The sequence below is a fragment of the Xenopus laevis genome, chromosome 2S (genome assembly GCF_017654675.1).
Source record: "Xenopus laevis strain J_2021 chromosome 2S, Xenopus_laevis_v10.1, whole genome shotgun sequence".
In the NCBI taxonomy this organism is placed as follows: domain Eukaryota; kingdom Metazoa; phylum Chordata; class Amphibia; order Anura; family Pipidae; genus Xenopus; species Xenopus laevis.
Window position 1 is genome coordinate 5427400 of NC_054374.1, and position 23825 is coordinate 5451224.

The window sequence follows — 23825 nt, forward strand, 5'->3', positions numbered from 1 at the left end:
TAACGATAGCGAAAATTCGCCATCGCTCGGCGCCCACGTTGCAACTTCGCATATTAGTGAATTAGCAGAGTGGTAGCAAATTTACACCTGGCAAAGTGATGCGATGTGTGCGAAGCGAAAATGCGCCCGTTAGTGAATCTACCCTATAGGATCAAGTTAGCTAGCGAACAACCTGAGGCCGCGCCAAGGAAAATGAGAAGGATTAGAGTCCTGTGTTTACCATTCATTGACTCAAGTGTACAGACTTACGGACTTCTGTAACTCGCGTAGGTTCCATTTGAAGGGCGTAACTATAAAAGGTGCAGAAAGTGCAATCTCACGAGTCGGGACATTGTAGTTGCAATAAGTTTTATGGCGAGCAGCAGGGCAGGGCGAGATTTTTGCTGCATGCGTTGCGCATTCTGCATCAGGGCCCACCATTGCCTAATTACGTCACTGGGTCTGACACTAGGGATTCGACATTTCTAAGCCAGACACTATGGGGCAAATTCACTAAGCGCCGAAGCGCCGAACGCTAGTGTTACTTCGCTAGCGTTTGTCATTTTCGTTACTGCGCAAATTCACTAACGAACGCTGGCGTAGTTTCGCTAGTGTTACTTCTCACCCTTACGCCTGGCGAAGTTTCGCTAGCGATGTAACTACGCAAATTCACTAACGCGCGCAGTGTACTGAACGCTGCCTTTTACGCTAGACTTCCTTCGCCACCTCAGACCTGGCGAAGCGCAATAGAGTAGATAGGGATTGCTTCAAAAAAAGACAAAAAGTCTCAAAAAACGCTGGCGTGTTTTCTACATTATGGGTGATAGGCTGAAAAAGATCGAAAATTATTTTGGGGCTCCCCTTCCTCCCCCCCTACATTTCCTGACTCATGGCAACTTACCTAGACAGTGGGCACATGTGTAGGGCAAAATAAAATTTTTATTTGATGATTTCAAGGTTTTCTAGGCATTTGTAGTGCTGATACGTATTCCTCCATTGAAATTTGAATTTTGCGCCGTATGCAAATTAGCCTTCGCTAGCGTAACTTCGCTTCACTTAGCGAATCAACGCTAGCGCAACTTCGCAACCTTACGCTACCCCTGAGCACAACTTTGGATTTTAGTGAATTTGCGAAGCGCTGGCGAAACTACGCCTGGCGAAGTGTGGCGAAGTGCGGCGAAGTTACGCCTGGCGCAACTACGAATCTTAGTGAATTTGCCCCTATGAGATCCGCTTGTTTGGCAAGGTCAACAAACAAGCGGATCTTAACCCGACAGGCCCACTAACGGCTGGGCGATATCGGATGAATCCGAACAATACGATACTACGATTGGGCTCAGACGGCTTGCAGGACCGCATCAACTAGCCGATCCAGGTCCAGGATCGTACAAAAAAAAAAATCAAACTTGACCGATTGATATCTGGACGATTTTTGGCGTGATATCGATTGGGAGGACCCGTCGGGGGCCCCCACACATGGGCAGATAAGATGCCGAATCAGTCTAAAGGACCCATATCGGCAGCTTTAATCTGCCCGTGTATGGCCAACTTTAGTTGACTTCAATTCAGTTCAATTATTGACTCCTGAAGGGTAAAGCACAGACTGCGCTCTTTTTATGCGAGTAAATGCTGATTATTTGTACTGTGTACTACCTGAAGGTTCTGCTTTGTTGCATAAATAGTTATCACTTGTTTTAAAAAACACTGGTGCCCCACTGATTTAATCAACTTGAGGGTTGAAGATGCGCAACACCCTTCCTCCACTAAATTCACGAGGGCTTATCCTACAGATTAAGGGGGTTATTTATCAAAGGCCGAATTTTAGAGTAATGTGAATTTTTTTAAACTGTAATAAATTACATTTTATTCACAATTCGAATGGTATTTTATTTATGAAAAAATTTGAACTTCATAAATTCGACCGAATAGTCCCAACCTGAAAACTCGAATCGAATTCGAATCGAGTTTTTCTCTGAAAAATAGCGGCTTTTGTCCGTCAAATTTTTTCTGACGCGCGTTATTTTTTTTCTCCCGTTGGAGTCAATGGGGCGTCATTTTTAAAAGCGAAATTTGGCAGAAATTTGGCTCATCGCTACTGCCATTGACTTGTACATGAACTCGGCAGGTTTCAGGTGGGGAATAGTCGAATTAGAACCAGGGTCGAGGTGTTCACATTCAAATTTGAGTTGGTGGTTTTAAATTCGAATTTGTGAGTTTTGATCAAAAATAAAATTCGGAAATTCTAATTTACCAATTGAAGCTTAGTAAATCTGCCCCTACAGCTGGCCACAGACGCAAAGATCCGATCGTACGAATCAACTTAAACCTGCCAAAGTGCTATGTTAGCCTATTTTTTTGTATTCAAAGGAAAATCGTACGATCGTACGATAAAATTGTTCGAAACGTATGATTCGAAATACGATTGGAGTGCGATCGTACGATAGTACTACGATCGGAATACGATTGTACGATGCAAAAAATCCTACGAATTTGACTTAGAATTTCATAGTATTCAAGCATTTTCCACTTCGAAATTCGACCCTTGATAAATATGCCCCTAATGTACCGTGTCATTTAATAAAACCTCCCATCTTATAACTCTATCTCATACTCTAACAAGCTTTAATAGAGCCAACTTATTTCATTTTATATTGAAGATGCATAATTGATAAACTATAAATGTTAAATAAAGTTAACTGTGCATCAGCCAAAGCTCTTGTTGCTTTTACTGCTTCCCAGGTGGCAGCGTTGCATATGGGCAATTGCTGTGATCCTGTGTGTATAACTGGAATCCCTGCCATAAAGCAAGGTAGGACTGTTGTGTTTTAGTTTTGTTTTTTTACAATAAAAGACAGCCTCGTAAGTACCAAGCAAGCACAAAAGGGGAATGTGTCTCTTTCAGATGTATACATTGTCCCACTCAGAGATAGGCTTCATAACTTAATGGGATTTTTTATGGTGCAGTTTTTATTTCTATATGACACTGTTTACACTGCAAATAATTCACTCTACAATATAAAATTTCATTCCTGAACCCTCAAGTATATTTATTTAGTTGTAATATTGGTGTGTATGTGCATCTCAGGTTATTTTGACTGGTCATGTGATTTCAGAAAGAGCCAGCACTTTAGGATGGAACTGCTTTCTGGCAGGCTGTTGTTTCTCCTACTCAATGTAACTGAATGTGTCTCAGTGGGACCTGGATTTTACTATTGAGTGTTGTTCTTAGATCTACCAGGTGTTATCTTGTGTTAGGGAGCTGCTATCATTCCCATTGTTCTGTTGTTTGGCTGCTGTGGGGGAAGGGAGGGGGTGATATCACTCCAACTTGCAGTACAGCAGTAAAGAATGACTGAAGTTTATCAGAGCACAAGTCAGATGACTGGGGGCAGCTGGGAAACTGACAATATGGCAAGCCCCATGTCAGATTTCAAAATTGAATTTAAAAAAATCTGTTTGCTCTTTTGAGAAATGGATTTCAGTGCAGAATTCTGCTGGAGCAGCACTATTAACTTGAAAAAAAAAAGACGTTTTCCCATGACAGTATCCCTTTAGCATAAAGACAATGTGTAATATTATATAAAGATGTTTTATTATGATGAAAGTATCCCTTTAAGCTGAAGCCCTTCATACAGTAGCCTCGCCCTGTACCTAGACACCTGTATTTGAGCAATGCAACGGAACCAATGTTTACTGAAGCCCTACATTCAATATTCTAAGGTCAACATAACAGATGGGCCACATTTGCTCTCATTCTAGTAACCGATCACCATATACTGGCCTACTGAGTGGTTGCTATGGGTTACTAGAACTGGAGCAAACAGTCATTACATTACTTCAGGTATTAAGTGCGCAGTAAGGATATGGCTCTTCACAGTCCTCGATCTCCATAACCAATACACAGCAAACCAGTGTATATACTGATGGTGGCCTGTATAGATAGGCAGCTTTATAATTCCAATGGACAAACATCTGGATACAGTGAATATGAAGATTTTAATTCATCCAGGTCATGGTGTATCTACTATAGGTAATTATAAAACAACCGGACTTGCTGAGTAATTATTGAAGACGTTTCACTACTCATCCGAGCATCTTCTTCAGTTCAACTGACTGGTGTGGGAAGTTCTTGGTGTATAAAAGTTGAGAGTTTATATGCCAAGAACTTCCCACACCAGTTAGTTGAACTGAAGAAGCTGCTCGGATGAGTAGTGAAACGTCTTCAATGATTACTCAGCAAGTCCAGTTGTTTTAGAACTACCTTTACTAGATATCTGGATACACGATACTGCTGTATAAAGACACTCATACAGCCAAGACCTTCTGATAAAAACAAAAACATTTGACTAACAATAAAACCATAATCCCCTTGATCAAACTCCTGTGCCCTTTCATTGTTCATAAGTGTGATTATACAGCAGCACTAACTTAAATAAGAAAAATGGAATAAGATCAACAAGGAAAACAAAAAAGAACTGTATGTGCTTCTAATACCGTGTAACTACAATGTCCAAGAAACATGGCTTTGTGGTGTGGACTTGCATAAATTGTGTTATTAGTTTCGCTCAGTCCAGACTGTTCAATCTCTACTCCATCATGCAAAGCAGCCCACTGGCCTCTGTCGCATGGACGCTGCAGAAAAATGCATTAGTGCTTTCAGACTTTTCTTCTGTCCCTTTGGGTAGAAGGTAGCCACAAGCAAAGGCCCCCCTAGAGGCACATCTACAATGAGGGAGCTTTGGAGCAGGGTATTAGTTAGGGGATGTCCATTTTGGAGTCCTTGCAATGGCTCCTACCCCCTCTGGAAAGCATGATCAGGATGTACTTCTTGGGAGGAGAGGACAAGAGGTTCTTCTAGTGCATTGTGAACCAGCTGGGCTGACCTTACACTCTCTCAGTCTGTACCATTGGAAATTTCAAGCAGCAGGTTTTCTAGGTCGGAGATACGTTTCTCCTGGGACTCAACTGTGGCTCTCAAGCTCTTGATCTCTTCTAGTAGATCTTCAAGGGTAACACGCTGTCCAAGGAGAAGAGCAGAGAACTTGTCAACATGTATTCAAATATTCAAAGCTAGATATGTTGCTGCTTTCCTTTCTCTCATTGTGCTTGAGCTTACAATCTAATAAGGACTATAAAGTGCAATCTTTACTTTTTAAAATAAATAATACTGTAAAGCAAATTTGCAATATGGATTAGTATGCGCCTGGAAAGTGTTGGTTGAGATCATGTTTAGCAGGTTTGGGAACCAATCACCTGACATGGCCAATAAACTATTTCCTGGTGCACAGCTACTACATAACTCTTCTCTGAATGTATTTCAATTAGGGAACTTACAGAAAAGCCAGCGTCACAAGATGAGTAACTTCTTCGTGGTGCAGATGGAGGCTTGTTATCTAAAATGTTTTTCTTGTTGACTTTCAACTCCCTGTTTTTTATAGGCGTATAACCGTCCCTAAGGGATACAAGAATAGGGTCCGCATCTTGTCCTGAAAACCACTCTTCAGCCTCAAGCGCAGGTTCAGGTCCAGGTGTGTCTGGATACAAATCATCCTGGAAGAGGTCTGACTGTAGGGTAGGAAACACAAATCCACTAAGAGAGCAGGAAAGAGAGCATATCACAAAAACAGGATTCCATGCAATAATCATACAGAGGCAAGAAAGAAAGGGGAAGGGATGCAGCGGAGGTAATGCAGGTGTGCTAGGGTCCCCATATTTAAAAAAAATACACTGCTTAAATCAGGAGTCCAAAACCATCAGTTGGTGCTACAAACTCCAACAACCCTGGCAGCCTTTGGTTGTTGAGAAGATGCTGGTAGTTTGTGGTCACTTGGAGGGACAGAGGTTGGACATTCTAGTTCACTGCATAGGGGAAGGAAAGGAAGGCTGGTTACATTTTGGAGGTTCTATGATGACGGTTGGACTGAGATTCAAAATAGGCCCTGGCATTTCAGCTACACAGAGGCCCAAACAGCACCTCACCAGCCCACTAAATAGTGAATGTCTATGGCAACTTATAGCAGCCCCTCTGGCATTTGCCAGAACCCACAGATTGCCAGTCCGGGCCTGGATGACACATGCAGATTCCCTGACAATTAGGATGTAGTTTACTCCTAGAAGCAACATTTTGCCACCACCAAAAGAAAAACTATGATTGAATTCACACAAACAGAGTTACAGAACAAGATGAAGCCCCATGTAAGCAACAAGACATTTAAGAGTGAGTAGCAGGATCAGCTTGGCTGTTCTTCCCTGGTACCAAAGTAGGAGGTCATTAATTTAGCAAGTACATGTTACAATATCACACTTAGGGGCCCATTTACTTAGCTTGAGTGAAGGAATAGAATAAAAAAAAGTTCAAATTTCGAATGTTTTTTTTGGCTACTTCGACCATTGAATTGGCTACTTCGACCTTCGACTACGACTTCGACTTTGATTAGAACGATTCAAACTAAAAATCGTTCGAATATTCGACCATTCGATAATCGAAGTACTGTCTCTTTAAAAAAAACTTTGACCCCCCTACTTCGCCACCTACCAAGGTGCAATGTTAGCCCTTGGGGAAGGTCCCCAAATGCTTTCTAACAATTTTTTGGTCGAAGAAAAATCCTTTGAATCGAACTATTTGAAGGATTTAATAGATTTTTCGTTTGATCGAACTATTTGCGGTAAATCCTTCGACTTCGATATTCGAAGTCGAAGGATTTACATTCGGCAGTCGAATATCGAGGGTTAATTAACCCTCGATATTCGACCCTAGGCAAATCTGCCCCTCTGGGTTAGTCTTCTCCTCCATATCGATTTCCATTCTTGCATAATTTATTTTAGACTCCTTGCCTGAACACTACTTTCTCTGTCCTTTACCACATACATCTTTTGCATTGGTGGATGTCAGCAACAGGCTATTGTTCCTCCTACTCAATGTAACTGAAGGAGTTGCAGTGGGCCCTGGATTTTTACTATTGAGTGCTGTTGTTATATCCACCAGGGAGCTGTTATTTGGTTAATTTCCCATTGTTCTGCTGATGGGCTGCTGGGGGGGAAAGAAGGGAGGGGGGTGATATCACTCCAATTTGCAGTACAGCAGTAAAGAGTGACTGAAGTTTATCAGAGCGCAAGTCACATGACTGGGGGCACTTGGGAAACTGACAATATGTCCAGCCCCATGTCAGATTTCAAAATCAAATATAAAAAATCTGTTTGCTCTTTTGAAAAACTGATTTCAGGGCAGAATTCTGCTGGAGCAGCACTATTAACTGATACATTTTGGAAAAAAAACATTTTTTCCAATGACATCATCCCTTTAAAGGATAAGTAAACCTTTAAAATAAATGAATGTAAAATTGATCAGAGTACTATTCTAAGAAATTTTGCAATGTACATTCGTTATTTAAGCAGTAGAACATCAGAGCAGCCTTTCTTTCTCCTGACAACTTCCTTGACTACTTGGTGGTCAGACTGGTGGGAAAATAACCAGCAGGTGGCGCAGCTGTAACAAAATGTGTTCTTATTAGCAGTACAGATTTTCCTAAATAGCTTGGAATAAAAAAATAAATAATCAATGTAAATTACAAAAGGGCTTAGAATAGCACTCTCATCAATTTTACATTCACCTATTTTAAAGGTTCACCTATCCTTTAAGGTATAGTGATCCGAATTACAGAAAACCCCTTATTTGGAATACCCTAAACATTCCGGAATATAGATCCCATACCTGTACATAAAAATGAGTACACAAAAGACATAATTGGATTCAAACAAAGTGAATTTTAGTGTCAGGAATATATTAGATGTGGCCATTTCCCCTGTTTTTTTTTATGATGAAAGTTTTCAATTTGAAAATACAAGACCAGTCAGGACTTTGGAGACCCAAAGAGCATATATAATTTTTTCTGGGGTGTTTTCTACTGCACAGAAAAATTGTAGACCTCATCCCTAAAATGTCAGGCAAGAAAAAGAAGAAAAATTCTTGGCATGGGGGAAGAGAAAATCAAGGGCTGACACTGTAGGGAGACGAGGGCTTTTAGAAGATATAAAACATGAGAGACATTTAGCCTTTACCTTTCGTGGCACCGTCATGACAATCGGCTCACATTTTCTTTCATGAAGCTTAAAAAACCTGCAGAAATCAAATTGACTTTATTACCCAGTGTATAATGAGAGCAGATTTGCTGAATTTATTTGGCTCTTGCAGTGGTGTTTGCCATTTCCGTACTCTACTTGGCCTACATTCAATTTGAAAGGAAAAACTTGGAACTACATTTGGAGATGCAATCTTTATTCATTTCTATTAAAGGTAAAACACTCCACGTTTCACCGAATGATTTATCGTTCATTTATGCGCCTACAGAATCTCCCCATTTACAGGTCTATACTATGGCATAGGAGAGCAACCAACAGAGGACTTATAGTATGTATTTCAAGCAAAGTATTCTTGATTTACCATGTGGGCTGTGTTATAAAAGATATTGCCCTAAAACAGTTTATTTTCCTAGTTTCCCATTAGATCCGCCACTGTTTCCTTGGCACATCCCTCAGGTACTCCATGTATAAATTCCAGATAATAATACTGTGCAATTATGTGCAAGTGCTGAGTTAGGGGCCAAACCCAAATATATAGCAACGGGTGTGTAGCTCAGTAGACACAGGGGTACTGCTCTTCAGTTGCACCATGGCTGGACTTGGACAGATAAATAGAGAAAGGGTCTACAAGCCAAACTATCCTAATTACTTAACATTATGTCCTAAAGGGATTTCATTGACTTTCCTGGCTTGTACACACTTGATTCCTTACAATTTGGCAGGTATCATTTGGGGCATTGCCCTACATTTCTTGCTCACACCCTTAGATCATTCTATAACAGGAGCTAGCTGCCACTAGAGCCCACATTCATGGGGTCCCTTTCCCTGACTTTCTATAAGGTGTCCAGTCTACATTAGGATTATCTGCTTACTAATGCCTACTTGTTTCATGTCCTCCAGCACATCCATCCTCTAAACTAAAAGTGGAGTCTAAAGAGGCTGAACTTTGGGATTTGTCCTGTTTTATAGACAACTGATCTAATGTGATTCCTCTGGTCCAATTGAAACACATCCCTGTTTAAGGGCATAAATTACACTTAGGCTGATGGCACACCAGGAGATTAATAATTGGTGACTAATTTCCTGTAAATGCTTCCCACCGGTCATAAAGTGGATCACTGCTGGTAAAACCCAAAGTGTTGCTTCAACCTTCCGGAATCATTTGAAGTTGCCTTAAGACCATTGCTCTTACACAGTAGGGTAAGGTCAACACCTTTGCATCCTTTAAATGTGCTTTCAACTTCTGAAAGCAACCAACAAAATAATGATGTGCAGGCCAGCCCGAGTTTTTGTTGGTCACCTTTTGAGGCTGAGAATGATTAGGTTAAAGAGATCCTGTCATCGGAAAACACGTTTTTTTAAGAACCCATCAGTTAATAGTGCTACTCCGGCAGAATTCTGCACTGAAATCCATTTCTCAAAAGAGCAAACAGATTTTTTTATTTTTAATTTTGAAATCTGACATTGGGCTAGACATTTTGTCAATTTCCCAGCTGCCCCAAGTCATGTGACTTGTGCCTGCACTTTAGGAGAGAAATGCTTTCTGGCAGGCTGCTGTTTTTCCTTCTCAATGTAACTGAATGTGTCTCAGTGGGACATGGGTTTTACTATTGAGTGTTGTTCTTAGATCTACCAGGCAGCTGTTATCTTGTGTTAGGGAGCTGTTATCTGGTTACCTTCCTATTGTTCTTTTGTTTGGCTGCTCGGGGGAAAAGGGAGGGGGGTGATATCACTCTAACTTGCAGTACAGCAGTAAAGAGTGATTGAAGTTTATCAGAGCACAAGTCACATGACTTGGGGCAGCTGGGAAATTGATAATATGTCTAGCCCCATGTGAAATTTAAAAATTAAATATAAAAAAAAATCTGTTTACTCTTTTGAGAAATGGATTTCAGTGCAGAATTCTGCTGGAGCAGCACTATTAACTGATTCATTTTGAAAAAAAAATGTTTTTCCCATGACAGTATCCCTTTAAGCATAATTTTGCTAACTTGTTTCTCAGTGGCATCATGCTCAAAGATTAATATCTAAAAGAATGGAAGCAGTCCATAAATCAAAGAATGCTGTTCTATATATTCCAAAATCACTTTTAGTGAAATTCAAGAGCGTATTAGCTGTAAGGATTGTTACTCACCTGGCTATTTCACATTTACTGACATCTAAGCCCCTCTTTGGCATGAATCCCATTCCTCTTTGAGGCTCTTTACTGCTGTAAGTGCTCAGGTAGTGAACATAGGGTGCTTCATTTGTTATCTCAAAATATCGAATACTGCTGTCACCCTGGAAAAAGCAGATAAGTTATCAAAATGAGGAATACGTTAATATTCACAAAGATTTAAGGGGTAGAGGGGATTGAGTTGGATTACACAAGTGCAAATGGCATAATACTGTATATACTCGAGTAGAAGCCGAGTTTTTCAGCCCCCAAAATATGCTGAAAAACTCTACCTCGGCTTATACTCGGGTCAGGCGCAAAAACGAGTCGCCGGCGTCCAAGAATAGTCTCCAAGAATATTCACCGGCGTCCAAGAATGGTCGCCGGCATCCAAAAACGAGACGCCGGCACCTCCAATGGGAGCAGAAACCCTCAATTTTTTGATTGAAACTTACCAGAAGCTGCTGCATTTCTCACCCTAGGCTTATACTTGAGTCAATAAGCTTTCCCAGTTTTTGGAGGTAAAATTAGGTACCTCTGCTTATACTCGGGACGGCTTATACTCGAGTATATATGGTAATAGGATTTACTACCTGAACTTACCCCTGCCCAGCAGTATCCAGAGCTCGTTCGTAGCCTTGCTGATATTGGTGTTGACTAAAAAAACACCCATGTAACACAAAGTATGTCCTAGGGAAATCTACTCAGTGGTGGTAGTTGGTTGGTCTACATCTACTTGCTATCTAGGGTTGATCCACGGAATATAGTTACAGTTATCTTCCGGATAGGTAGGACCTTAAAGTAGATGTTGACCTTTTCCCTTTGTTGACATAGAGATGATTTACTACCAATAATAATTTGCCCTGTTGGGCAGAATATGGTCATTGTTTATGCTTAAGCAGCATTGTATTGTATTGTAAATAACTTGGAAAACCTGAAAGACTGCACTGAAGACTATGGCAAAGCCCTTTCACCAGCAACATGGGCAGCAGATTTTATCCACAGTTTGGTCAGAGTTTGTTAGCAGCTGAACACCCTCTACCTGAGGGGCTGAGGACTTTGGAGAATGGCAGGCTTAGCCTAAAGGCCAGTTGGGGAGGCTGACCATTATACTTATAGGCCAATTAACAAGTGAAAACTTGACTATGAAGATTTCCATTCATCCAGGTCATGGTATATCTAGTATAGGTCAATCTAAAAACAACTGGACTTGCTGAGTAATCAATGAAGACGTTTCACTACTCATCCGAGCAGCTTCTTCAGTTCATCTGATTGGTGTGGGAATTTTTTCACCTCTTTGAAGAGTTACAATGTGCCATTGTGAGTGGATTAGTGGAAGTGAAAACTTGTCTACTGTCCAAGACATTGCTTTACTTTGGATGAATTAATTATACAACAGAAAATATTTTCTGTACCTTTTTCTGAAGATTGGACCTCCGAAGGAAGCCTAAACTGAAAATATCCGACAACCACTTGAGACTTGTATGTGATCAGAAGAGTCAGAATGTGGTACGCTAATAGGAAACTTTACTTCTGTTTATAATTTGCTTCATTCAGCAACATCAATTTTATTTCTAAACCCATAGGCAGAGGAGCAGACTTACCTTTCCACAGAGGTAGACAACGCTGGAGTCAGGGTCGTAGAAAGGAAGCAACACTCCGTTACTTGTGTCCATTTCTTGCAAGGCAATGGGCTCATCAAAGTTATTCTATATTCAGAATGACAAGAGAGAATTTAGAGGAAAGCTCCACCTGTACAAGTATCACATGGGTTATTGTTGCACAACATGGGTGAGTACCCTCAATGCTACCCTAATCCATGTGATCTTCCAATTGCATAGTTTCTGCCTTAATTCCCTATCTAAATAAACCTCATATTTTATCATGTGTTGTCAGGTTAGTGCAGGCCGTTATTGTCTAGTTGTTTCCCTCCCTCTTTTGTAGGACACTTGTTAACAACTTTCTTTATCTTAGTCTGGACTTTCACCCCAACTACAAATTATGCTTTGTTGTTGCTGTTTCACCTGGAATCCTATATGAATAATTTCACAAGTCAAATTTTTTTTTGACTTCAGAGGCGAGATGGCACTCGTTTTCCAAAGTCGCCCTGAACTTTCCTCGTGAGGCAACTTTGGGCGACTTCGGAAAATGAAGTGCTCCGAGTGCCATCCCGTCGGTGATTTCGATTCTAGCCGGCGAGAAGGCAGTTCAGGGAGATTAGTCACCCGAAGAAGAGGTGATTTATCGTTGGGCGACTAAATCTACCTGAATCTTTGCATGTGTCTCTGCCCTTGCGGTGATCAAACCGCCAGACAGAACTCGACTGGGTGAGCTCAGGTCGGAGCAGGGAAAGTGCCAAGGAGCAAGATACCCTGTGGGATCCCTAGTGCTGGGGAGAATCACTAAAACAGGCTGCACTGCCTGCTGTGAGGGATCTACTGGAAATATCAGAAAGTGTGAAGGTTTTCTACTGTGTGCTGTGATTGTGCTTCAAGAGCTATACTGCCTGACTGCTGTGAGCCATATCACCAGGCCTGGACTGGCAATCTGTGGGTTCTGGCAAACGCCAGAGGGGCTGCTATAAGGTCCCCTAAAAAGTCAGTATTTAGTGGGCTGGTGGGGGGGCTGTTTGGGCCTCTATGTGGGCTGATTGGGCCTTTGTGTACCTGAAATGCCAGGGCCTATTTTAATTCTCAGTCCGGACCTGCATATCACTGCCTGCCTGTTCAATAAAGAAGTTTATCTGTTTGAAGCAACCCCCGGAATGCTGTTAGTTCCAAGCTGCTTGATCTGTGCACTAGGACACTACCCAGGATCTCCCTGAGGGTAATGTGATTAAAGGAGCCACTACACAATGCTGGGAGTTGCAGGGAGTTGCCCATAACCTCAGGGTGTCCAAGATACACCTGCAGCAAGTCACACTATTTCTATACATCTCAGGTCCACCTATGGGTGTGCTAGAGATATAACCTGGAATGTGCATAAAACATAATGTTAGCACAAGATTCTATTGTCTATAGGTTATATGCTTGAAGTTTGTACTTTGCACGCAATCTCAGGGAATTCTGCCCGGTTTTCCTAATTTGGAAAACCGGGCAGCCAGTTATGACCCAAACAGCCTTTCAAAAAACTGGGTGAAAACCGGACACGTGGCAACTCTACCCAGAATGTTACAGGTTTTTTCTACTATTAGTAAGTAATGGAAATAAATTTGCTTTTTAATGTCTACACTATTACGTATCCTGTTTATAAAATGCTTTCTCTTTATGTTCCTATAAGTGAAATACAAATTCAGCTCTTCTAGTGCAGAGAGCGCAATTGCGAGAGCTGAAGGTGAGTGCCGTGGGGAGGGGGGGGGCGCCTCGGGTGGCAAATTGGCCAGGATCGCCCATGTGAATACTACAATATTACCTGCAGCGTCAGTAACAACTATTACAACTATTACAAAGTAAAAACTGAAAAAATGCCGGTCTACTAGGGTTAAACTGAAAACCTGAATTTCAATGTAGCTTTGTGTTCTTATCAAACTACAAAATCAAAAAAAAATTAAACTCATCTCATCTGCAAAATGTAACACCTACTAGCAAATATTTGTTCACAATTTAAAAAAACAACCGTTTATATTCATTTGGATCATTTTTCTGGAACCGTGCCTAGATTTCGATTTTAGGTTTGTTTCAGAACCCGCAATATGAGAGCTCCCAGTATTAAAAAATGAATATTTTACTGTATCAACTCACTTTTCAATACAAATAAGCAGCATTCCGAAACATTCAGAAACAGGAATTAAACGTATTGGTGTCAAACGGCACTGATGCTAATTGAAGCAGTCAACTCTACAGCAGCTTCACTTGGGTAGGAAAGATATTGTCCATGGCAGAGACTTTTGCCAGTAGGCGGGTATCGCTCTAGAATGCGATATCGCATTGGGGGTAAAACCCGCCTACCTGCAAGTAATGCATTGTTCATGAACGTAAATTGGTGATCAGAAGAGTTTTGAAGACTCAGGCTGACTCGGTGATCACAAACAGGACCGCCATCAGAAATCACAGGGCCCCCTACGACAAAATTTCCTAGGCCCCCTGGGCCGCGCCTACCGCAAGCCCCACCTATATGTCTGCCCTCACAGGTCCGCCCCCCACCACACAGTAAAAAAACAAAAAAATTGGTGGTCAGGGCCCCCTATAAAAAAACATTTGTATCCAGGCCCCCCTATAGGCTATTAAAAAATATTGGTGGCTAGGACCTCACATGAGAGAAAAAATTGGTGGCCAAAATTGGTGGCCAGCCCCCCCCCCCCAAATTGGTGGCCAGGGCCCCTTAAACGTCCATGCCTTCCCGAAGTCAGCAGCTCTCAGAAAGATGGGGGGCCCAGCTAATCAAGTAAGTGTGGCGTGGCCGGGCCCCCCTTATCCTCGGGGCCCCCTACAACTCTCCCCCCTGTCCCCCCCTGATGGCGACCCTGATCACAAAGCTGCGGAATGTTCAATGTCACTTTCTGTACAAGTAAAAATAACTTGTGCTATTTAAGGAAGAAGCAGGGTATGATTTCCTTTTAACTAAGAAACTATAACATTTTCTCTTATGAATACAGTGTGTCTGACATGAAACGGCTGCCCTGCTAAGCGCTCTCTTGGTAGAGTTGGTTCAGAATGAGTGAGAAGGGGCACTGAGCGGCCATCATCTCATCATTCTTGTTACAGTGACAGCCTGAGTCACCGCATTCCTATTTTCTTACAGACAGGCATCTTTGATCGCGGCTGCGGCGATGGATTTACTAAGATCACCAGGGCAATCCAGGCAACTTGGACATTCTCATGCCCCACACAAAAAGTAATAATAGATCATCAGAGTAAACAACAAAGTATTTTAAAGGTCCATTTATTTACCTTATTTATAAAGATATTTGGTACACTGCATGCCTAAACTATCAACCATTTTTAAGAATCTTTGTATTTTTTTATTTTGAAATAGTCGATTCCTGCTGCTCCTATTTGCCAACCCCTCTCCTTTCCTTTAGATGTAGTACCCCTAATTCCCATCATGCACTATTCTTTCTAATCCAGGTACACACCATGCTGTAAACACTGCATCCAAGAACTGGGAATGTATAATTATTGTCACAGTAGATCATTGTAGGCACAACAGCCATCCCCAACCTTCCAGACTCTTGTACTAGGTCTAGTAACCCACAGCAACCAAGGTGACCAGCAATGTTTCCTGATAAATGGTTGCTATGGCCTGGTGCCTATGCTTACAGTTTAGTGTAAATGTATATTAAAAACATTTCGGCATACTAAACCCCATGCTTCTTCATCTTACGCGTTTCGTACCCTCTGGCACTTACTCATAGGTGAACTCATAAGTGTATGAAACGCGTAAGGTGGAGAAGCATGGGGTCAGTATGCTGAAATGTTTATAATATACATTTTTTTAATAAATTGGAGTTTTTATAATTGTGAGTTTTTTTAAATACTTGTGAAGCGTGCCTTGGGAACGGGCACATTGACCGTTAACTTTGGTCCTTTGACTCACCTGGATTACCCCAATTATCACGATTGTTACAGTTTAGAGGAGCTTAATTGCTGTAAGATTTTCTTAATGTATACTTAAGCTATACAATATATATATAGATATATAAATTGTATATGAAATATATTGAATGATTGATTAATATATTAATCACCCTAAACGACGGCAGGCAAGAGCTTGACATATGTCCTGTAAAGTAATTACATGCTAATGTAATATGTCTGCCTCTTTACACAATGGTCTAATTGGCTTTTTTTCTACCAACCAATCATTATTTGCTGATAGCATAGTGACTGATGGGTTATTTACACTTAGGGGCAGATTTATCAAGGGTCAAAGTGAATTCGAAGTAAAAAAATTCGAAATTCAAAGTAATTTTTTGGACACTTCGACCATCGAATAGGCTACAACGACTTTGAATTCGATTCAAAGTAAAAATACTTTGACTATTCGACCATTCGATAATCTAAGTACTGTCTCTTTAAAAAACTTCAACTTCAATACTTCGCCAAATTAAACCTGCCAAAGTGCTATGTTAGCCTATGGGGACCTTCTAGAGCAAGTCTTTTAAAGTCGGACAAAAATCGTTTGATCGATGGATGAAATCCTTCGATATGTTCAGTTAGAAGGATTTCATCGTTCGATCGAACGATTTTACTTCGACCGCAAATGGCCAAATTCGATGTAAAAAAACTTCAACTACGATATTTGAAGTCAAAGTATTCCAATTCGATGGTCAAATTTCGAGGCTTTTTCTACTTCGAAATTAGACCCTTGATAAATCTGCCCCTTATTCTGTATTTGTGAACTTTACCGGTGGCTCTCCCAAATAAATACATTTGTGTTTTTATCATACAGTTCCTTTAACGTTGCCTTCATTTTGCCTGTTTCATGATCAATCTTTCTCTTATTTCTCTGTTTATCTGGATGGCTGAGATAAGAAAGACGAGAAGGAATGATCGGGTAGATTTATCAAAGAGTGAAGTTAGAGATCTTTACAGTCCAGAGAGTGAAATACCGCCTCTCTCCATTCATTTCTATGGGGTTTTTAAGGGCGTATTTGTCAAAGGGTGATAGTGAAAGTTCACCATTTGATAAAAACGCCTTTAAAAATCCCATAGAAATGAATGAAGAGAGGCTGTATTTCACTTGTAGAGATCTCTAACTTCCCTCTTTGATAAATATACCCTGTAGAGTAGAAGATACCACTTCAATAGCTTTTTTAAATGATCATCAATGTCGGAGTGGGCCGGCGGGACACCGGGAAAAAACCCGGTGGGCCCCGGCCCTTGCCGAACCCTCGCCGGCCTAGACCTGTCCCCCGTTCAGTTGCTCCCTTAAAGGATAAGTAAACCTTTAAAATAAGTGAATGTAAAATTGATGAGGGGGCTATTTTAAGCACTTTTGAAACGTACATTCATTATTTATTTTGTTTTAATTCCAAGATATTAAAGGATACATGTACTGTTAATATGAATGAATTTAGTTACAACAGCGCCACCTGCTGGTCATTTTCCCACCAGTCTGACCAGCAAGTAGTCAGGAGAAAGAAAGAGGCTGATGTTCTTCTGCTTAGGAAAGATGTGAGAAAGGTTTCTAATTTTTTTCCTAAGCAGAAGAACATCAGCCTCTTTCTTTCTCCTGACTACTTGCTGGTCAGACTGGTGGGAAAATGACCAGCAGGTGGCGCTGTTGTAACAAAATTCGCGAAGTTGGTTGGGAAGGGGCCCCTGGTGACTGCCTGGAGGGCCCTTCATGTGGCAGTCCCGGTGGGCCCCCATTGCTCCAGTCCGACCCTGATGATCATTGTTAGCAGATTTCTTTTTCAGCTACTGGGCCAGTGATCAAAAAGTTCTATTTCTTTGAATTGAATAATGTCAGTGTCACCTTCACATTTATGTTAACTCAGATTTCTTTATACCATGGAATAGCTCTATTCTATAATGGTACTGGCAGTTGTCTCGGTTATTGATTTATCATTACCGTGGTGGGAAATGTATGGACATTCTGGGACTGGCGTCCTGAGCAGCAATAACAATAAAGGAAGATGTTCTTTCAGATAACAAACTGAAACTCCATTTATGTCCTTATTGTCTGAAGGACTTGGCCATGTGCTTTGGAAACTGTGACAATAATATACAAATTCCCTGGACTTAGCGTGTCTGCCATTACCGGATCCCACAAGCCCAGCTCTCTCTGACTCATCCGTGAAAAGCCGGTGGTAAAGATATTTCCATCTCTGGTAAAGATGGCTCTCATAGGTCTCATCCCCTCGTGTGGGGAAAATCTCTCCTGCGAAGGTGATGGGAGGGAGGACGGAAAACAAAGTAGTCATAACATGATTAGAAACACAAAAGCTTACTGTCCTGGCAGGACAAACAGGACAGTATGTAACTGGCTTCAAAGTCTTTGCAGCTATAGTTACCAAGGTCACCCTGGTTGGGGGATTTTGGAAGGCTCGGTCATTGGCATACTAACTATTAGAGGTTTTGTCAGTTCAGAGATGGACATTGGCTGTCTTGCTGATTTTTTTTTTCTCAAGTCTAGTTCCAACACCACAAATAGGACCTGTTAGGAAACATCTTCCATTCCATGTGTTCCATTGAGGGAACCATCTGTTTTTTATGCCTCGGATATTTAGTTGTTCTTGTAGGATAACAGACTCCATAGAATAGCAGCCTGCTCTAAATACAGAACTGCGTCTAGCCCTGGAAGGAATTCTGAGATGTATTTAGAGTCCCATGTCATGTAAACAAACTTGTAGAGAAACAAGTGGGAAACAGAGTATACGTAGAACAGAAATATCAGATAGGACTATCAGAACTATGATCTGAAATATTCAAACTGGTTTCTTCAAGGTAAGAGCAACTAGACACACGCCTAATAGAACTCAGCCTATGCAACATGCTATTTTGCGAGTAAATACGAGTTATATTGAAAAAGCAAACAAGTGGATTTGCACCTGTATATTTTATTTCAGTGTATTCGGCATGGCATGAGACTCTGTACATCAACAGTAAAAGTCTTTATTGTACAAGGTTAGGTAAGAATCATTACAGGATGACAAGATTATTTCATAAATCTATTTACTTGCCAAATAAAGATCAGGGTTTCAGGGTTCACTGATGTTGGATAAGGAGTTCACCAGACACCTTCCAATGAAATATCCTTGATATGTTTAAATTCAAGAAAATGAATGACGTGCCAGTCTACAGCCTTGTAAGACTCATGGCCATTACCATGATTGGCTTATAGCTCATCATCTAATGAATTGACAAGATTCCCTAGGTTTAGAAGAGTTCTATCAAGCTGTCCCAGACATGAAAAACACAAACATCATCATCATCATCATTTATTTATATAGCGCTGTCAAGATACGCAGTGCTTCAATTGTGATGAACACGAATAGTTTTGCCTGGAGACTGGCTTGAATTTCCCACTCTTTAGTTAATCTAATCTCATGTTGGCCATTACATTTCCACTCTAGAGTTTTTTATTATCGCATAAAAATAATCAATATGTATGCAACAACCTTTCCAAATGACCCATCCAAGTGGTGTTTCTATGGATATGATGCCCTGCAAACCTTGGGAAGCCAGTACAAGTTTAAACATGGAGGAAGAGAAGTAAATAATCATGCAGAACACCTTCTCATACCGGATCCCACAGCGCCAGCTGCCGCTCACTCATCTTGCTGAAGCCGGTGGTGAATATTTTGCCGTCAGCCATAAAGATAGATTTGATCGGTCGGGCCCCTTCATGCGCCCCACTTTTCTCCTAGTTTTTTTTTTTTGGTTAGCAGGATAAATTAACCACAGCAAATGAAAACACAAACATGCACATATGTTAGTTATCACACCTAAAGTTAAACTCTGCACAATCTTTGAATCAATGGTTTAATAGATGTAATTTTCTATAGGCCAATCAAAACTTTACTCACTGGGGTTATTACGGAGACCATGATGGTTATATTAAGATCTTTACATAGCTCAATAAAGCCTCCCTCCTACTGGCATACACCTCAATCAACTCTTGTATAGCTCTTCTTACTGTAAAGAGCTCTATTTAGAGGTTAAATAGGACCATATTAAGCAACATAACTATTGAATTGTGTTACAAGACTCCAGAAAGGGCAAATCACATGTATTTGCCACAAGGCTGGCTTAAACGATTTAGGGGTATGGCCACAAAGTGCTGTAATTGCTGCTATCTCCCAGTCCCTTTAGGGCAGACACATGCTAAGATTTGGGGTGATTTAGTGGCCTGGCGATAAACCACCTCTTCTTCAGGTTGATTAATCTCCCCGAACTGCCTCCCGCGGCTGGAATGTAAATCACTGGCGGAATGGCAATTGATGCGCTTCGTTTTCCGAAGTTGCCTCACTTGGAAACTTTGGGCTACTTTGGAAAACGAAGCACTCTGAGTGTCATCCCACTGAGATTTCGGTTCTAGCCGTCAGGAGGCAGTTCGGGGAGATTAGTCGTCCTGAAGAAGAGGCAGGGAGATTTGTTTTCTAAAATCGCCTGAATTTTCTTCATGAGGCAACTTCGGAAAACGAAGCGCACCGATTGCCATCCCGCCGGTGATTTACATTGTAACCGGCGGGAGGCAGTTGGGGGAGATTAGTCGCCCCGAAGAAGAAGAGATTTGTCGTTCGGCGACTAATCTCCCTGTATCTGAGCGTGTGCCTCTGCCCTTGCACAATATGCATTTTATGGCACACATGAGTATCATGAGATGCCTGATTGTCCTTTCTCATGAAACACCCTCAACCTTCACTTTCCTATATCACAAAATGTATGATTCTCATTCTCTAATGGTAAGAGTCTACTAACATTTTGGGGTGTATAGTAACAGCAACTGTGCTTAATAAAAAAATCTAATAAGTTAAAAGCAGACATATTCTATGAAAAACCGAATAAAATGTAACGGGTATATTAAAGGTGTATATTTATTAGGGATGCACCGAATCCAGGATTTGGTTCGGTATTCGGCCAGGATTTGGCCTTTTTCAGCAGGATTCAGCCAAATCCTTCTGCCCATCCGAGAAGAATCTGAATCCTAATTTGTATATGCAAATTATGGGCTGGGAGGGAAATCACGTTACTTTTTGGGGTGGGAAGGGGATCCCTATTAGATTTTGGTTCGGTATTTGGCCGAATCTTTCATGAAGAATTCGGGGGTTTGGTCGAAGCCAAAATAGTGGATTCAGTGCATCCCTAATAATTATATCATGACACTATGTATTGATTTACACGTGGGTATGGCCAAATTTTAATAAACATGTAACTAAGAGGGAGGGTGATGGGGCCTTTGACATTTTTTGGCCTCTGGCACCACAAGAAGGTTATAAGCTGCTGTCTGCAATCTGATTGGATTGGAACAGTTATGTGAAGGAACCCTACATGGAGCAATTGTTGACAAATTCAGAGGACCAAACAGCAAACCATCTGGCTTGTGAATGGTCATCCGAAATTGCCATTAGAAATAATTAGACATGTTAAATGTATATAATAACTACTCATACAATAAAATATGTCTTGGCCACTGTAACAGAGATGAGGGTAGAGATGCCAACTTATTCCATGTCAGGAGTAAAAATTTAGGATTTTGTGAAGTCTTTTACTCAATTCAGAAAAGAGTAAAGTGCTGTATGACCTTACAACTGCCAGATGGGATCACTGATCAGTATAGCATAGTGGTGTTCAAAGGTCCAAACTGGCAATCGAAAAATCTCTGGCAAATGCCACAAAGGCTGATATAAGCTGCCATATACCGGTGCTTTATACTGGGTCCTGGTGGGGCTGTTTGGGCCTTTGTGTAGTTAAAATTCCTACTTTGAATCCAGGCATGGTTGGTTGACATCTCTGCAACAAATTAAGTAGTAATTCCCCATTCATGTTAAAAGCACACCTGGCTTACTACTAGTAGGAAATACTGTGCATTCCACTGAACTTGAACGCATTCATCACAAGATGACAATAAGGCAGAACGCATGCAGGGCTAATAACTGAATAAAACTAGTCACAGTAATGGGCACACTTACAGCCACAACTTCTTGCTTTCGAGGGTCAATGACCCGAACTTTTTTGTCCTTGCATGTAGTTGTGATGAGGCTGCCATTGTAGTTCCAGCAGATGCTGTAGATGAGATCGATGTGAAGCTCGTCCAAGTTAATGAGAGCTTCACCCGTCCCCACATTCCAGATAATGATAGCGTTGTCACTACCTAGTAGAAGTAAGAGAAGCAAAGAAAGAGAAAGCATATTCTACAGTCCACAGTCATGCAAAATGCTTTACAGGGACAGAACTTGGGCATCAACTGTATATCAGTTGTGCTCTGTGAGTTATTTTTTAATTGTTTTAAATTTAACAACCTTGGTTTCCCTCTGTGAAACTCCAAGCAGTGCACAAAGAACATGAGCACAAACCCCTTCTCATAGACTACTAAAAAATGATCTTATCAAAAGTTGGAAAGTATTTACTCCAGTGTGAGGCCTTCACATGCAGGTGAGCAGCAGCGGAACATGAAGGAGATAATACTGTGTATGAGTAAAAGCTTAAAGTTGTGTTCATAGGCACAATAAAGTCATAAAATCGACCTCTTGTGTCAGAAGTACCTGTTTATGAAGCTGTACAGTCATGTGAAAAAGTAAGTACGCCCTATGACAGTTGTTGACTTTTTCAACGTAAAGATATTTATTCTTCATTTCAACAATGCTGATAAAAAATAATATACGTGTAGCAAAAATCATGCACCATTTACATGTTGTCGTTCATTGCGTTATTTAAATAAACATATGTCAACTTTGTCCCTATATTATCACTACCTGATTTGCTGAAAATTAGAATCAGGTGCACCAGCTAAAGTCAAATGATTAGAACATCGTTAGAGATGATCTTGGAGGACACTTCAAAATTTTGCACCAAACAGACCTCACCTCGGTGAAATTACACCGCATGGTGAAACTGGCCTCTCCGAACTGCTTAAAATGTAATAGAGAGTCAGGTACTTTTATACATTTAATGTGGGAATGTCCAGATATACAGTTTTCTGGTCACAAATCACAGCCTTTATGGCAGAGGAGTTATCTCTTCCAAGAATTCTAGATCCCAGAGTGAGCCTATTGGGATTGGTACACCCAGTGGCTCCTTTGCACTGTACTAGGACTCTGCTAAGACTTCTTTTGTTCTATGGGAAAAGGACGATTGCCATGCATTGGATGAACTCTCCGCCACCTACCATCCATCACTGGAGGAACATGGTTAATGCACAATTGGAGTTGTACAAATTGACTTACCTGTCCAGAGGAGCATTGGACAAATTTGATAGAGTCTGGGATCCGTGGGCATCATCTTTAGCAACAAACTAGGTGTTATCTGTTCGCATATAACTAATGTGTATTAGTCTGCCAATCTTGTTAGACTGTTTGTTTGTTTTTTTCTTTTTTGATTTGTCTAAACAAATAAAAAGATACCTTTTAAAAAAAAAAAAAAAAAGAGATGATCTTGGAGGAACCTGTCTTATTTAAACCTCAGACTTTCAGTTTGGTTGGAACTTATAGTTGAAGTGTGTAGTCTCACCATGTCTAGATTAAAAGAGCCCCCTGAAGCATTTACAAAGAAGAGAATAGCCGGAGAGCACAAGTTCTTGCTTCAAAAGGTATTCATTTTATTTTGCAGAAAGTCCTGCACAACATGTTTCGACTACAACGGCCTTCATCAGGTGCATGATGTACCTGATGAAGGCCATTGTAGCTGAAACATGTTGTGCAGGACTTTCTGCAAAATAAAATGAATACCTTTTGAAGCAAGAATTTGTGCTCTCCGACTATTATCTCCTTTACTTAGAATCTTTGCACTCCGGTACGGGGTTTGCGGTTCGTTGAGAAGCACTAAATACACAGGTGACTACGATAAGGACAACTCCATATCTAATCCGGCATTTAAAAAGAAGTTTGCTGATGCCTATGGGAAAAGATTTAAAAAGATCAAAAAACAATTGGACATAAATTATTGGAAAATCCTCCACAAGTGAAGAGGGTTTCAAACTGCTGCCAACTTGCCCCAGACCAGGCCAT

The 23825-nt window shown here is 41.0% G+C and overlaps 1 protein-coding gene across 2 annotated transcripts in view; it reads right to left on the reverse strand.

Moving 5' to 3' along the window:
- Positions 1–4222: 4222 nt before the first annotated feature.
- The window catches only part of coro6.S (coronin 6 S homeolog), a 68182-nt gene continuing 48579 nt past the window's right edge, over positions 4223–23825 (reverse strand). The window contains exons 5-11 of one of the 2 annotated variants that reach the window (XM_018248793.2): positions 21792–21973; positions 19403–19522; positions 11818–11922; positions 10193–10338; positions 8038–8095; positions 5314–5544; positions 4223–4996 (exon numbers count right to left, since the gene is read on the reverse strand). In XM_018248793.2, the coding sequence (XP_018104282.1) occupies positions 4874–4996; positions 5314–5544; positions 8038–8095; positions 10193–10338; positions 11818–11922; positions 19403–19522; positions 21792–21973 (965 nt within the window). In that variant the 3' untranslated portion in view covers positions 4223–4873. Of the gene's footprint in view, positions 4997–5313; positions 5545–8037; positions 8096–10192; positions 10339–11817; positions 11923–17917; positions 18038–19402; positions 19523–21791; positions 21974–23825 lie in introns of both variants that reach the window. The other variant, XM_018248792.2, reaches the window with a different exon arrangement.